General features: G+C 46.7%; 1 protein-coding gene across 3 annotated transcripts in view; it reads left to right on the forward strand.

Annotated features, from left to right (window-relative positions):
* The window catches only part of LOC135383673 (cubilin-like), a 48001-nt gene that overhangs the window by 17750 nt on the left and 15013 nt on the right, over positions 1 to 15238 (forward strand). For 2 of the 3 annotated variants that reach the window (XM_064613044.1, XM_064613045.1), the window contains 4 exons: positions 2904 to 3017; positions 5363 to 5496; positions 9799 to 9945; positions 11015 to 11296. In XM_064613044.1, the coding sequence (XP_064469114.1) occupies positions 2904 to 3017; positions 5363 to 5496; positions 9799 to 9945; positions 11015 to 11296 (677 nt within the window). The remainder of the gene's footprint in view (positions 1 to 2903; positions 3018 to 5362; positions 5497 to 9798; positions 9946 to 11014; positions 11297 to 15238) is intronic. The other variant, XM_064613046.1, reaches the window with a different exon arrangement.

A 15238-nucleotide genomic window follows, 5' to 3' on the forward strand; every position in this document is an offset into this window, starting at 1 on the left:
GATATCCGTGTGCTTTAACTGTGGTTCGATCAATCTGAAGATAAAAAGAGAAGATATTATGCGCTTTGGGTGTCTCAGAGGCAGCGTTGCTTCCCTCTTACATCTCTCTGAAGCACCGATAAGCGATAAATGTACGAGGGCGTTGTATGTTTTCTCATTGATATTTTACTGGTGAACCAAAGGTGACACGGTTCTATCGCAACACGTTGTATACGCTCTTGGAGTTTCTTGATCACACACAGCAGGGTGCTGTAAAAGCCCGTGATGTCACCTCTATGTAGATAAATGTTTCGACGAATTGCTAGAACTGTTTGGAATTGCTTGAACTGTGCGCTGCACTACGATGACCTCATACTCAACAAAGTGAATTGTGCTTCACTTTTACGGATTCTGATCCGGTGCTGGACAGCTGGTCTTCCGCTTGTGCCAATTCTGCTTCCGCATACTATGTCTGAAAAGCTTTGCTTCTTCCGTTTCTTTTGTTTTTCGTGCAGCAGCAGAATGTCTGGCTTGTACAAAATTAGACGGGAGAATGTACAATGGATGACAAATGACAGAAATAGATGTTACCATGACACATGTTACCAACCAAACAGAGAAAAAACGATCCGAAACGCGCGTAGCCAAGTAGCGCAAACATAAAGACATTCATACGCAAATGTGGCTCCTTGAAGGACAAATCATAGAGAACATTAAAGGAGGCCAGGATGAGTGTGTACGTTCGGGACTTTGAAAACAGATATTCGTTGCGGGGGGGGGGGGGGGATTTATTGGCAGAAAAAAAAGAAAAAGAAAGGGGATGTTACCATCGCCCTCTGAATATCACCATCTTCTCACCTGATTTTCATTGTTCTTTTCACAGCCTATTCAGGACTTCGGGTTGTAGGAGCATTGGATCTGTTCCTTATTTCGAATCCATGCAAGCGGAATGTTGAGCACGCGAAGTATATGCGGAAGTATGCAGAGAAAATCCCCCCCATGCGGAAGTATGCAGAGAAAATCCCCCCCCCCCCCCACACACACATTGGGGCTCCCAAGTGAAGCTCCCTCAACAAACCGAGCGGAACAGTTTGGAACCTCAAAGGACAACACCAACAATAGATGATGACGATGAGATGGCGTGTTTCACCGCGGTGGTTTAGTACCCTAACCCATTGCACGTGGAACATTATATGAAGCTGATGAAGGAAGGATGAAAATACGAGAAAGAATGAGAGCGTCCATTCAATGGAAGACGGGAAGTCCATGACCAGGTGAAGAACCCGAGACGGATGGAGCACAGGATCTTCATGGGGACAATGAATGCAGCTAAATTGAGTGGTCTCTTGTTGATAGGGGCTACCTCATCACACAGTATGTTCTTTGCGGGCAGTAGAGTGCACATTCCATAAGAATGTGCTGAGAGTTCACAACGACACCGCACGTTAAGCAGAGGCTTGTGTGCCAGCACTTGATCATGCACTTGAATTGTGGGGTGAAAGCCACATTGAGAAGGAGTCGACGCAGGAGAGACCCCAAAAGAACCTGACCATATTCACCCACAAATATGCATTTACAAGCATCACCATAACAAAAACACTACACGCGCTCTTTGATTTTCAATACGCGCATCCCGCGGCGGTAGGTAGATGATGCCTGCTTATTACCATGCGAAAGGAATCAACTTTTTGTTGTTGGTTGGTTAAATAACAAGGGTAGGTTGAATTCGCGCAAGCGAATTCTGCTACCCCACAACAAAAGAAACGGTACGATCGCACCACAGAAGGTGCGAGCGCACCGCAAAAGTTGCTCAATATCAGCCTCTGTGCTTGTTTACCACCGCTCATACCACGATATTCTTTGCCTGCGCGCGCCACTGGTCTAAGACCTCCTCACAAGCTCCGTGCATCGAAGCAAGAGCCTCGTGAGAGCAAGAGATTTTTTTTTTCTTGTTTGCATGCGCAACAAATTATGCGAACTTATCTGTCTTGCAGAGTGTTTGAAATGCCGTACAGAGTATTCAATTGCTCACGCGTTTCTTGCAAAGTACATGGAGTATTTGCGCTAACTCACCAGGTAGAGGGCTTCAACCAGCGCTTCAGTGCATCTGGTGAAGCTTACTTTACAGGTCAGAAATTTGGAACCAAAATGGAACCTCGAAGACCCCAATATTCGTTAACGAAACTTGCACCATATGTTTCGCTATGACACAGAGAATGTCCCACTAGAGAACGAATGCAAAGCGGTAACAAAGGAACGTGCTACACGCGCTTTTCTATTCCTAATACATGGCTTCTATGGGAGCAGTATCAGGTGAAGCCTGCTTTACGTTTTGTCCCGAATTGCTGGGCATGCAAACGCGCTCGACGGCTCCGTTTTCTGTTCTTCGTGTCCTGTCCACAAAAAAGGCGCAGCTTCGCACGCGCTTGCCCTCGCGGATACCTAAATGTATTCAACTTCGCTGCTCTCAGACAAGAGGCTTAGTTGAGGAGACTTTGGGCGGATAAAATTAAAACGAACACTGCGGCACATTGGTAGAGAGTCATAACCGGTCACATACACCTCTAAGTCTATATGCGCGAACGATAAAATGTTACAAAGGGAGCCTAAGGGTGATAGTATACCGACATACATTCCACCGTAACCGTAACCCTCGTAAAGTATAAATGTCATGACATCAGAGCACACGACGTCAGTTTCATTCGCCTATTCGTAGTCCAAACCGACGAAGTTTTTTCTTGGACCAAAAACCCTTAAATAAATTTTTCGGTTTCCCTCCTGAGCGAAAAAGACGTATACGGTTTCGACTCCGTTCCGGTTCCCACCAAAATAGCGTTTTTTTTCGGTTTTCGGTTCCGGTTTTCGGTTCTCTCCGACACCCTCCGACTTCAGTCCAGAGTGACCCTTCGAGTGACATTTTGCAGAAGAGCCCACCTTACAGCCAACTACAATGACCCCGAATGCAACGAGTTTGCCAACGAGTTTGCCAACGAAGGACACCATTGTGACGAATGCAACTACCACGACAACATCAAAGCGTAAGCCTTCATACTTGTATGTTATTTCGACTGTACTTTGGTTGCAGGCTTTGTTCTTGTATAATGCGCTGTCCTAAACTGTAAAAAAAGAAAAAAAAAGTCGCGTGTGAAATGACTATTAGGTAAGCTCCAAGTCGCGTAGTGTTTTAAGAGAGGGTCATTTATGTGGTCTCAGTGTATCCAGCATCATACAGTTCTAGCACTTTGTGCTGGATATCAAGAATTTGGAAGCTCATTCTTTCGGCTCGTACCCTGTTGGGAAATGGAATGAACCCTTGAGAGTCCCTAAGCGCTTATTTCATATTACATTTGGCATTACAATTTATTGATAAAAAGGGTAAGGTGGTCTATGTTGAAGACAGTTAACTATTTTGTTAATAGAAGTCAGAATAATCGCCTAAATTGTATCATAACTCGTTAACTGAATCGCCAAACCTTTGAGAAATGATCCACAAATTGCTGTGGTGCTAAACCAGACATTTATTTCGTACGAGCCAAAAATGACAGGCTACATATTTTCAGTTACTTCTCACTTACCCCACACTATGGATTAGTTCAGGACATCACAAAACTACTGCCGCGTTTAAATTTTGTCTTTTGTTTGGGCCTGCCGAACGATCAGCTACGAGTAATGCACATGGAAACACAGGGTAGTGACACAGCATCATAACGGCGAAGTCATATTTTATTAGACGAGGAGTAGAAGTGAGCAAATTGAAAGTCAATGCTCGCGAAAGTTACAAATGGGACAAAAAAAAAAAGGCCCCTCTTACCTCGACCACATCTGCAAAACAACGTCTGACGTCTTTCTAAAAAGCCACGTGCAGAACGTCAACACGTTACTTCAAAGCCCAGACAACGACTGGGGTCACCCTGGTGTCACAGACGAGGAACAAATATTGCTAAGGAAATGCCACGCGAAAAACCCAAGCTGTCCTCAACTTGCCCCCGTCTTCAAGTCGTCCCACTGTACCTTATTGTGAGACAGAATAACGCCCTCGTCATCACGATCGTCATCATCAGTATCAGGGCGCGGCGCCCTTAGCATTCCAGCCTTCTTGTACTTTCCGCTGCATCTCTCCTGCTGTCATATACTTAATCGTCATTTTATACTTAATATTTAGACTTGGCGATGAGGCGGAAACGCCACTTGCAGCGTAAAACAGCGAGTCCATCTGGCTCGGAATGGCCGATCTTTCAGAAACGAGTCTTTTATTCTACTATGCCCCAACTCCTACACTCCAAGAAAAAAAGAAAAAAGAGTGAAATGGGGAGTACTGCTGCTTCTAGTCCCATAGACCGCAATCACTCCCCATTTTAGTCCCATGCAACAGTGCCTTGAATGCAACAGTCTACGCATATATGTGCTATTCGTTAATTTTTTGGAATACTGCTATATACAACTTAGCTATAGCTTAGCAATTTTTCATGAACACAGAGGGAAAAAAGTGTTTTTTTCTTGCGAAATTTGTCCGAATGCATGTCACAAGGTTTTATACCACTCGACATATCACGGTTGACGATTTACAGTGAACCCTCGTTATTATGACCATGGTCGCTCCCGAAAATTTTGGTCATAATGCGGAATTGTCATATTAACGGGGGCGGGGGATTTGCAGAGGTTTCGCTGCATTGTTCCCCAGGAGTGTGGTCGTAAAGCGCATATACAGATTATCGGGGGTCATATTAACTAGGGCTCACTGTAATTCAAAGTATCTTCATTCATGCACATGAATTTGTACTCTTAGACGAGAGCGTGAAATGCATTCCCCTCTCCGTGACATTCATTTACTCCCGTGCATTTAGTCCCTAAAGGGGTTAACTCTTGTGGGAATGCATTTTGTCCCCAAAAGGAGTAAAATTACTCCTTTTTCTTAGAGTGTACGCTATTGGAACAGCTGTTCTGTAGCCCATCGAAACATACCCGGCCTCTCACCTTATGCGCTTTTCCCCCACTTGACCCATTACAGGACTTCCCATGTTTCTACGTGAGTGCTACACCTATCGGTTCAGTAGTCACAGTGCACATGGGTCACAGCGGGCCTGCAATGCGGTTTGCTTTGTCAGTCCTATTCTGACAGTGATCATTAGGTGCGAGAGTACATATCTCCAATGCGCGTGCTGTGACGTAAATGGCATTTGTACTTTTTGTCCTGTGTAAGAAATTTTGCGCCCTGCATCAATACATGTAGCTCAAAACCTAGCAGGACTCCAATCCGAAACTCAGTCGACGGCTTCCAGATTTGTCGTCTTCACCCGTGGTAGCACGCTGTCTGTCATTGACGTTGATGCCCGGTGACGATGCTACACGTCACGTCCGTCATTGATAGTATTTTCCATTTCAGCAATTTCGTTTTGTAACGTGACTCTGGAAGGGGCTACAAATTCTTTCAAGTCTCAAAACTACCCTCAGGATTACCCGAATAACTTGACGCAGACATGGTGCATAGACACACTCGACGACTGCCCATTGTCTATGGTAAGCACCTACAGAACATGCTACTCGCTTTTGTAATACCCTACGGTAACAGAAAGAAGGGAACACAAGATTGAAGCGAAAAGCAAAAAGAATCGGCTAGTGCTAGCCATAGCAAAAGGCGCTCCAACGGGAAAACTTATTTCACATAACGGGGTTGTTATATCATGCGCCTATTGCACTGCGCACCAGTTTATTAGACGGGTTCCTTCAAGGTTTGCTCACACGTTTATTTGTTTCAATGCAATGGAAAATTCGAAAAGGAATACGGAATTCTATATTCTAATTTAGAATCTAATCTAATCGGTGTTATTTGCAAACCGTATATATTCGAAATTCAGAAGCTGTAAAGTACCAATAGAACCTCTTCCGAAATATTTTTTTTTTCTGGCTACGATGCTTACACATGCTTACAGCCGTACATATGCTGCATGTGTATCCGGTCCGGTCATACAACAATGTATTCACTTCGCATTCGATTCGGTTTCATAACCATTCGGTCCGTGTGCCTGATTGTAATACATCGACCACGTGCACGGTCGTAACACTTCTTCCCAAGTGATGTCGGAAAATATAAAAGATGGTTATTTACATTGACCTCAACCTCCCGCATAACAACAAAGGGCATAAGAAACGGAAGAAATATATTTATTCATCCCTGAATACTCTGGCGTGCAGGTAGCGGACGCATAATGAAATGAATCACCAGCATTAAAGGGACTATCGTAGTGATTCTCAACCTTATTTGCTCCATGCACCCCTTCTGCCGTTCATCAGAGCGTCCCCCCCCCCCTATTCAACTTACATATTAAATAATCGAGTTTTAAATGAGTACCTCAGCAGCTAAGCTAGCCCCAGCGATAGAAACATCATAATAACGTAAGCAAGGTGCACGAATGGGAGGGCAGCGGTGGCGGTTTCTCCCAGCTTCTCTGCTTCGCGTTCGCACAGAGATGTGCTAAGTGAAAAGTCCTCGGTAGGTACGCCGACTTTCGCTTACCACCGTGAGTTCTCACGAGGCCATGTCGGTATTACGCTCCTGTCTGTAAAAACACGTCCGACGCTAATACCAGAACTCACATTCCACAAGTCGATCAGACAATCAGACTCTCCGCAACCCTCAGACGCCCTCTCACTCGCATGACCGCCTATCGCAGAAGGCCTTCCGGCCTCTCCCTGATTGGACATGTTCTCGTCAAAGGGTGCTCACTTATAGGCCTTGTCTGAGCGACGTTTTCTTCGTTTTCCAGTTTGGGAATTCCGGCATACTCTCAACATCCTGCGTCTGCTCTAGTCATACATTACATCAAATTGCACAGAAATTACTCCACTAATTCTCGTCGGATTTTCGGCGTTACTGTCGGCGATGAACGATGAGTAAAGCCACATTCCCAATCCACGGCTTGCTCTCTCGGAGCGGGGAGCGGCGAACGGAGAACGGCGAGAGTGTTCACAACGAGGTTCGTTGTGCTCTCGGGATATACTGAAGAGGGCGAGAGAAGCGAGTTTTAATAGCAATAATGGTGCCGTGATGTTGAGATTTGTCTGTGCAGCGTGGCGACATGTTGCACGTGCCGCAGGGGAGGACTGCGGATAATTTGGATCACCTGGGGTTCTTTTTACGTGCGCCGCAAATCTCCGACACACGGTGCTGGAAGCAATGTTTAGCTCCCCCACATTGCTACTGCCCTCGGCCGGGGTCGAACCCGCGATCGCGAGCTCAGCACGGCAGCACGTTACCGACAGAGCTGCCGAGGACGGTAAGAGAGTTTTCCTCGACGGCTACGATGCAATCCTTCGTTTTCCACAAAAAGCTTTGTTGGGCTAGTTGGTAATTCATTGTAGACAGGAAACACACAGCGCGAAAAACAACAACCACGGGAGGAAACATAAGAGACACACGGGCGCTAACTCCAACTAAAGTGCAGTAAAGTTTAGTTGGAGTTAGCGCCCGTGTGTGTCTTATGCTTCCTCCCGTGGTTGTTGTTTTTCGCGCTGTGTGTTTCCTGTCTACCTTCGTTTTCGTCCGCCATGTACCCTCGTCGTCGTCTTAAGGTTTGATTTGTTGGTCAGATGTCGTCCGCCCTCGTCAGTCGCGGCTTAGACGGAGCAGGAAAGCGGTCCTCCGGTGACCACTAAAACAGCTTTCTGCCGTTACGGCGGCGTTGCGGAAGTCCTCCCGGTAGTGGTAACGTAGCTTAAAACGGCACTATAGTTTCGGAAACGAGCGTGACGGACGCGATAGTCACTTTAAGTTAAAGTGACAGTCGCACCCGGAAACGGGTGTATCAAATTGATACCATAATGTTCGGCATCACTCGTTGGTCTACTTGGCCAATTTTCCTGAATGGAAACTGCTTAGATATTAAATGAAGGAATACCAGGCTCCAGCGGGACCGATATCAACGTGACGTATTTACCTAAACGGACCAGAGTCGACCAGTCGACCGTGTTGTTATTGTCTCCAAGTTCGTCTGCTCTGCTTTCGACACTTGTGAATAATGGGAAATTCGCTTACATTTCTTTTACTTCTGGAGGCTCCGAAGTGATCATGTCATGCGGTTCACGTTGTTACGTTCCTGGCTGTATGAAAACGTCTATAGCTAACCCAGAGGTGTTTTACGAGCCGAGGGACCGCGAGAGTGGATAGAATAGCCGGTCACCCGTTTCTTATTCGACCTCTTCGTGCTAGCTCGCAGGAGGTCAATCTGATGAAGAAATACGCCACTGCCGTTTTCCGTGAACTTTTATCCCAAGCTGTGCCACAACCTCTTTAAAGGGAGACTCGGAAGAAATTCGGTTGCAGGCATCTGTTACTGCTACGATTATGGGCATGTTTGGAACGCAGTTACGGAATATCTCGGCTGAAAACGGCGCAGATATCACAATTCTTTTTTCCAATGTGAGTAGCTGTCGCTCTGAGTCGCCGCTGGAAGGATATGTTGCAAACAACACTGGGCGGCCGTCCAGAGTCACTGGGTCACCGCTTGATCTGTGCTTGTGCGCGTTGAACGTCCAAGTTTTCTCGTTTCTTTCTCTTCTTTTTCTTTTTTGTGCAACAATATGAGAGGTGGTGCGAGGCGTTACACCAAAACTTGCGGCAAGAAGTTGACTTCTACGTCGGGTGTTTCTTATCCTCGCTTCCCGAATGATGAAATGAGTGGGAGGTAGCGCACTGAATGACTGGAATGAGTGAAATGATTCGACACAGAGTAGAATATCAATTTGTCCCTACGATTTCGAATCTGAGATGTTCGACATCAGAGCACGTCTGATGCACGATCTAGGAGCTTTCCAAGAAAGAAAAGTGTTGCCGAGCCACGCTGTTCCTATACGCTCTTCCCGGATGCTCGCTATGCCAACTCAACGGTGCGAATACGCAAAAAGAAGACTAAAATCGGATTGCAATATACAAGGTGGTGCTGATATTACCTCCTTTGGTAATCGACAGAAGTCTGATAGAACTAAAAATATATAGATTGCATATGAGACTCTGAAGGGAGACTCGTCATTTGCGGCGAACACCCGTCCAACACGGAGGTTGCTCTTCGCGTACACCTGTGACTCTGAAGGAACTTTGTCTTACCACACCAAGTCAGACGAAAAGGATACAGGGTCTACCCTAAACCATGACGAAACACTGCTCCTAAACCCCTATGACCGTCCGCGACACAGGCGTACTTCTGCTGCTTCTCCATACCCGTGACGCCATGCGTCGTCTTCTTTGCGGGTGCTCTGGGAAAGGGTAATTTTGCCTTCTCCTTCTCCGACTGCGGTTCAGATTAACTGATATTTCAGCATAATAGATCGCGTAAGAGGGAAACCATGCCTATAGCCGGTACTTGGGGGCCAATATGTACCAAAGGCGTCGTGCAACCTTTTTTTCCCTTTTTCCCTTTAGCGTTCTCTGCTGTAGCTTGCTCGTGCTTGATAATTTTATTACCAGCCTGTGCAGGGAGTCTGCTGTATTGACTGCGATGACTTACTACACTCTTAAGACAGAACCTCACCGCACAGCATGTTCCTAGCCAGCCACCATAAGGAACGACATCATAATGTGTCCTGATTTGTTGAAACCAGGAGGAGGCGCCAATCTTGGACATGCATAATATGTCCAGGATAGGTGCCTCCTCTCGTATTCAACAAATGAAGAGACAGAACGATAGCATTCGGAACGGCGATTGACTATAGGATGTGGTGGAGTACTGTTTTAACGGTGTATGTAACCTCTGAATATTTGGCTAACACTCTTCAGCGTGCATGTCCTGGGATTAATGTGTCGGCTGAAATTGGCACTCTTCGCAGACATTTCGAGACATTGAGGTACAGCAAGACAACAATTGCACGTTGGACAACATCACCGTTTATGATGGCCCCACAGCGAGCAGCAGGGAGCTTGCAAGCATTTGTGCGAATTCAACCATAACCAGCACATCAAACAAAGTTTATGTGGTGAGCTAGCATCACGACGTGCCCCTTCTTGTCCCATTCGTGTGCGTCTGAGGCATGCCTGAAGGATATTCGGATTTGCCGCCATAATGCACCTCATGAAGATGAGCATAGAGTCACAATAACGTAATTTCAGGACGGCCGTGGGGCTAAGATGTGAGTATTGGCCCATGTAAGATAGAACACCAAACCAAATTGCAAAGTAACTGGTAATACATGGAGATACCATGCGTCACGCGTTTCACTGCTGTGCATGAGTTCCTGAATACGACAGGAAACTACCTGTGGTAGACTAAAATAACAGAGCTTCTCCGCGTAGCACGCCTTAGCCATCCACCATGCCAAATGAAAACGCTCTTTCCCTTGACTTGATGAAAACGGGGACGTTCGCCATTTTTGTGGCGATTATAAACTACATCATTCCACAAAAATGGCGTACGCCCCCGTTTTCTGGAAATCAGGGTTGAGAGAACGACGTCACTCTGGATGACGGTTCGCTATGAGCGTGCTATTTGATAGTGTAGTGGCTTCTAAGGTGCTAAGTGTGAAGATAAATATTATGTTTGTTCAGTAGCAACAAGTCGACCAAACCACGTATTATAACACCGTTTGGCCACTCGAAGCAATAGTTTTCTGATAAATCTTGCAAGTCCTGCGTCGTATAGGGTGCATGCTTTCTTCCTCATCTCCCTGTCTCTCGCCGTCCGTGTTAGTTTGCGCTACAATAGCTTTTTAGCGAACCGCGACAGCAGTGAAGTGACCCTGTTTTCCAACTGCATATGCAGAATTCTGATGCAGAAGTAACAGTGAGTGTTAGTAGATTGTTGAAAACGTGGCTTCCGAAGTACCATATCTACCGCACCCAATCAACCCATTTGTTCCGGTAGGCACGGCAGCTTCACGATGACGCTATAAACGACCTACTGACACTATCTATTTCCGGTTCGGCCATAACTGTTGGGTAGTACCTATCATAACGTCGCCGCAAAATGAGGTCCATGAGGATGATGAGGTCATGATTTAGGATTTGAAACGTGACTTTTCTACATTTATCCGCTTTCGTCTACTACAGGTATTTCGAACTGACGCCGACACGGTGAAACACGGCTTCGACGCGCTATACGAAGCGGCGAAGTGTCATTTCCACAACCTCATAGTCACGAAGGCCCCAGGCATCCTGGAGTTGAACACGACTCGCGTAACCAGTCAATGGCTGCTGGCGGCCGAAGCAGGACGAGTCCAGCTGACATTCGAATTGTTCGAACTTGATGACTGCTGCAACTGCGATTACCTCGAGGTATACGACGGCAGCGATACGTCCTCAGGGCTGATGGGCAAGTTCTGCGGTATAATGGTTAGTATATGCTGTGTTTTGTAGTATAAATGCGCAGGTGGCGATACGATGCGCCCCGGAGGATCACCCAGGATCACCAAAAGGCTCACGTTTAACGCTGACGAAAATCGTATAGAGTTTAAGAAAAGGCCTTTTTTGCGCATCGATGCTCTTCTGTTAGTGCACGGTCTAAATGTGTAAGAATGACTGTTCCTGGGCCGAATGGTTGTTGAATATTACTAGAATCGGAGAGCATGTGATGCCATATAACAAATGTTTGTGCAGATGTGGGAGCCAGTGAACGTTCTCATCCCCTCAGCCGACGGTAAATGTTTGGTTATAGACGCAGGTATCCCCGAACCACATGACAATTTCTTTCCGAATGACAGGAACATTTGAGCACGGCAGATGAACAAGCCATTTCAAATGTCACTCAATCGCTCAAGTGTATCATGTAGTACTCCAGCACGATAAACAGGAATATGTTACAGTGGTAGTAAGCTCTACTGTTGTTTCCGTATAATTTGGAAGAGCTTCAAATTGTTAGGTTCAGGCTCAGCTCTGCAAGCAATTTTGTGATACCAGAGGAACATTTATGCGCTTGCAAGTTCCACGTTTTAAGAGACATTACTAACATTCATAAGTCATCCAAGAGTCGATCACATACGGCATAAAATGGGAAAAAAAAAGAGGAGCTCGCTATAATTTTATGATTAAAGTACAAATATTGATATCCACCATTGCACACTAGACGAGAAATTGTAAGTTCACACTGTTCAGCAAGGGTATTCGGTTGGAGCTGCGTATTGCCACGCGTGTGTTCGGGCAAATGTTATTAATTGATAGCAACCAGTGGTTCTTAAACATTATGCTAAAAATGCGTACCGAGCCATGCAACGGTACTTACACCTCAACATGCCCTCCAGTCTCCTCCTAACTCGATCACTCTGCCAGGAAGTAAAATTGAGACTACGAACTTGTGGGAAATTCCTCCCACTCGTGGTTTCCAAGCCCTTTGCCAATAGCCATAGAGAAGAGAGGCCAGACTTTTAAAAGAATAATCCCAGAACAAGGTTTATTGCATTACAAGTATACCTCTTCAGCGAGCCCAAGCGAGTTCCCAGTACACTTGCAATCCTTCTAGTGTACTCTTTCGAGGCTGACGGCCCACAGCGTTCCGCTTCTGACCAGATTGCATCCGTGCTATCCTGCTCCTGCCTGCGCAACCCTCGTGACGGGCGAGCTCACGCACTTTATACCCCCTATATATCCATAGGCGCCGACTGCGGGGGGGGGGGGGCCTTTGCCCCCCCGGAACATGAACTAGCGGGGCGCTGCCTCCGCCGGGAAGTTCCGCTAAGAGACGGACACCAACCTTTGGGGCTCGGTGCGCCCGGGTCAAAAGAACGAAGAGGCACCAACCCCCAAAATGCATCTTTCAATTTATAAAATATGTATCCGCCCACCATACTCATTACCACAGTAGAAGGTGAGGCGAAGAAACATAGAGGATGACACAACACATAGCCTGAATTTCGCCCAAAGCAATCAGATCAATGAAACGAAGTAGTCGGAAAGGCACGAGCAGCTGCCAGTCTTCGGAACGCATATCCGTTGGGAGCGGGTTCAACTCCAGCTGCTCCATTTCATTGACCATATTCATTATATTGCGCGCATTTCGGGTCAAACACCGAGGATTCAATGCACTTTGATCCTTTTGCACTCAGTTTTCAAAGGCGTAATGCCTTCAGTTGTGCAAATGTTCACTGTTTACGTTCTCTCTGTTTTTCTTTTTCCCCTTTTTTCTGTTCTTCCTTCCTCTTATTTCTATACCAGTTCTTCTGCATACATCATAGGATCCCGCCAGAGTGTGTGATTCTTCAGCTTTAGTTTCGTGTTCTTCATTTTTCTTTTCATTTGCTTTCCTTCTTTTTGTTTTCTTCTGCTTTCTTTTTTCTTTGCCTTTTTTGTCTTCCCCCTTTCACTTTTTTTTTGAATAACAAGCCGACATCCACCTGGCTTACCTTACCTTTCTTTTTTTTTTCTTAATAAACGTACCCCCCCCCCCCCCCCGGGGAAATGAAAACTCTTCGCCTGTGCCCCCATCGTCTTCTTTCTCGTCTACGGCCTCGCCGTCGCCACCTAGGTAGCCACACATCCCCCGTCATAAAAAACCTTTTTTCAAAAGAAAAAAGGGTTAGGCAGAACTAAAAGCGTGGACGTTTAAATATCTTCATCTGGCATGTCGATTACTATGTCCAAAGGGACAGAGGAGTGATGAGGACGTCAGCCAGGCTGTTCTGTCGTAAACGTGGAATCGTAGCCAGATCGGCCTCAACGCACTGTGCACTGTGCTGTCCATGTTCATGTTCGGCGAGTTTGCGCCGATTAATCGCATTGCGCATTGCGCATCTATCGAACGCTTTCAAGCGCAGCGCGCTTTCAAACGAGGTAGAGTATCGCCTCGGGCGATGAGCCTCCCCACTCTCCAAAGTAAAAAATAAAGTTATTGTTGTTCAAACGCTTGACCAGTGAATTTCAGGAACGAGGTATGTCCGCCAGAGGAGCCGGCGTTCATCTTCGGTGGCAGGGGATCTGGGGGTGCCGTTGTTCCAAATTACGAGAATGGAACGGTGGCGTTACTCCTGCGAGGTCTCCGCCGCGTAGAGGACGGGGCTATCGGCACCAGAGGCTCAGTGAGGTCCAGGACACCGGTGTTCCAGTCAGTCACTGGTAAACGTTGTTGAAGAGCGGAGTCCGGGGGTCTGTGAAGCCGGAGGATAGAATGGCAGTGTCAAGGAAGTGGCCTTCAGTACCGGGTCGTTTCGTGGCCATATCTGTTGGGGTAGAGAAGCACAAGGATATGTTTACAAGTGACGTAAACCCCACACCAAAAATAATGCGAACGCATCTCGTTAGTCCGTTAGCATTACCACTGAGCATTAGACACTAAGGACGGGGTAAGAGGATACTTTAAATGTGGACAGGGCCTCAGCCATAGCGACTTTGGGTCAACCCATTGTCCAGAGGCTGGCGGTGGGAATTCAACACTGCAGGCTCCGCGACGGGATCGTCGTCCTCAGAGGTAGGGTAAGGTTCTTATGTACGAGACATGCATCGGGATGGACGCTGCTCCTTCAGCGCAGTTGTGAAGTAATCCTTGACTCGCGAGCTTATATCACGAAGGGGCTTTGCCACCTATCAGCGAGAGAAAAGCTGCAAAACCTCGCGCTGCGTCGCTTAGCGGATGTGTTCATTTGAAGACAGAATCACTCACGCTGAACGTCAGGTTTCTCCGGCTGCGGTTGCACACCTGCGCATGGTCCAGTCGGGCTACGTCGAGGTTCTCCAGATCTGGGAATAGCTAAGCCGGTTCCGGTGTACTTCCGCGAGGCTTGAGTAGGAACGGTCAGTTGCTTTATGATAAAGGCAAAGGGCGTTCTCCAGAGGAGAGCACCTCCAGTCCTAGGTTCAGGAGCTCAGGCTGTAACCCGTTGAAGGATCGACAGTTCAGCCAGGCGAAGGTCTCATTCCCGATGGTGTTGTCTGGTAAAGTCAGTCAATATAATTTTCAAATTCATATTCATCCTTTCAGTAATGCTAGCTTGGAGATGATAGGGAAACGTCTAATGTCTAGGACAGTACAAGAGTAAGTCAACAGCTTACTTGTAAAATAGGATGCGTTATCAGTAATAAGCTGTGAGAGGAAGCCGTACCGAAAGAATGTCCCCAGGAGTCGGTCCCAGAGCTTACGGTAATTGAGTGTCTTAAGGAGAAACATTTCTTCTTATTTCGTAAAGTGATCCGGTATCACAAACAGGTGCTGGTTACCTCAAGGACTACGGGGGAAAGGTCCCTTATATCGGTCTGTTACATCACAACAGCGATTTGACAGAGTATGTTGCTCGGTATGGACAGCTACTGACAAACGGGTAGTCCACCACGAGGTTTCGCCTTTTGGCA

This window comes from Ornithodoros turicata, chromosome 2, assembly GCF_037126465.1.
Source record: "Ornithodoros turicata isolate Travis chromosome 2, ASM3712646v1, whole genome shotgun sequence".
Classification (NCBI taxonomy): Eukaryota; Metazoa; Arthropoda; class Arachnida; order Ixodida; family Argasidae; genus Ornithodoros; species Ornithodoros turicata.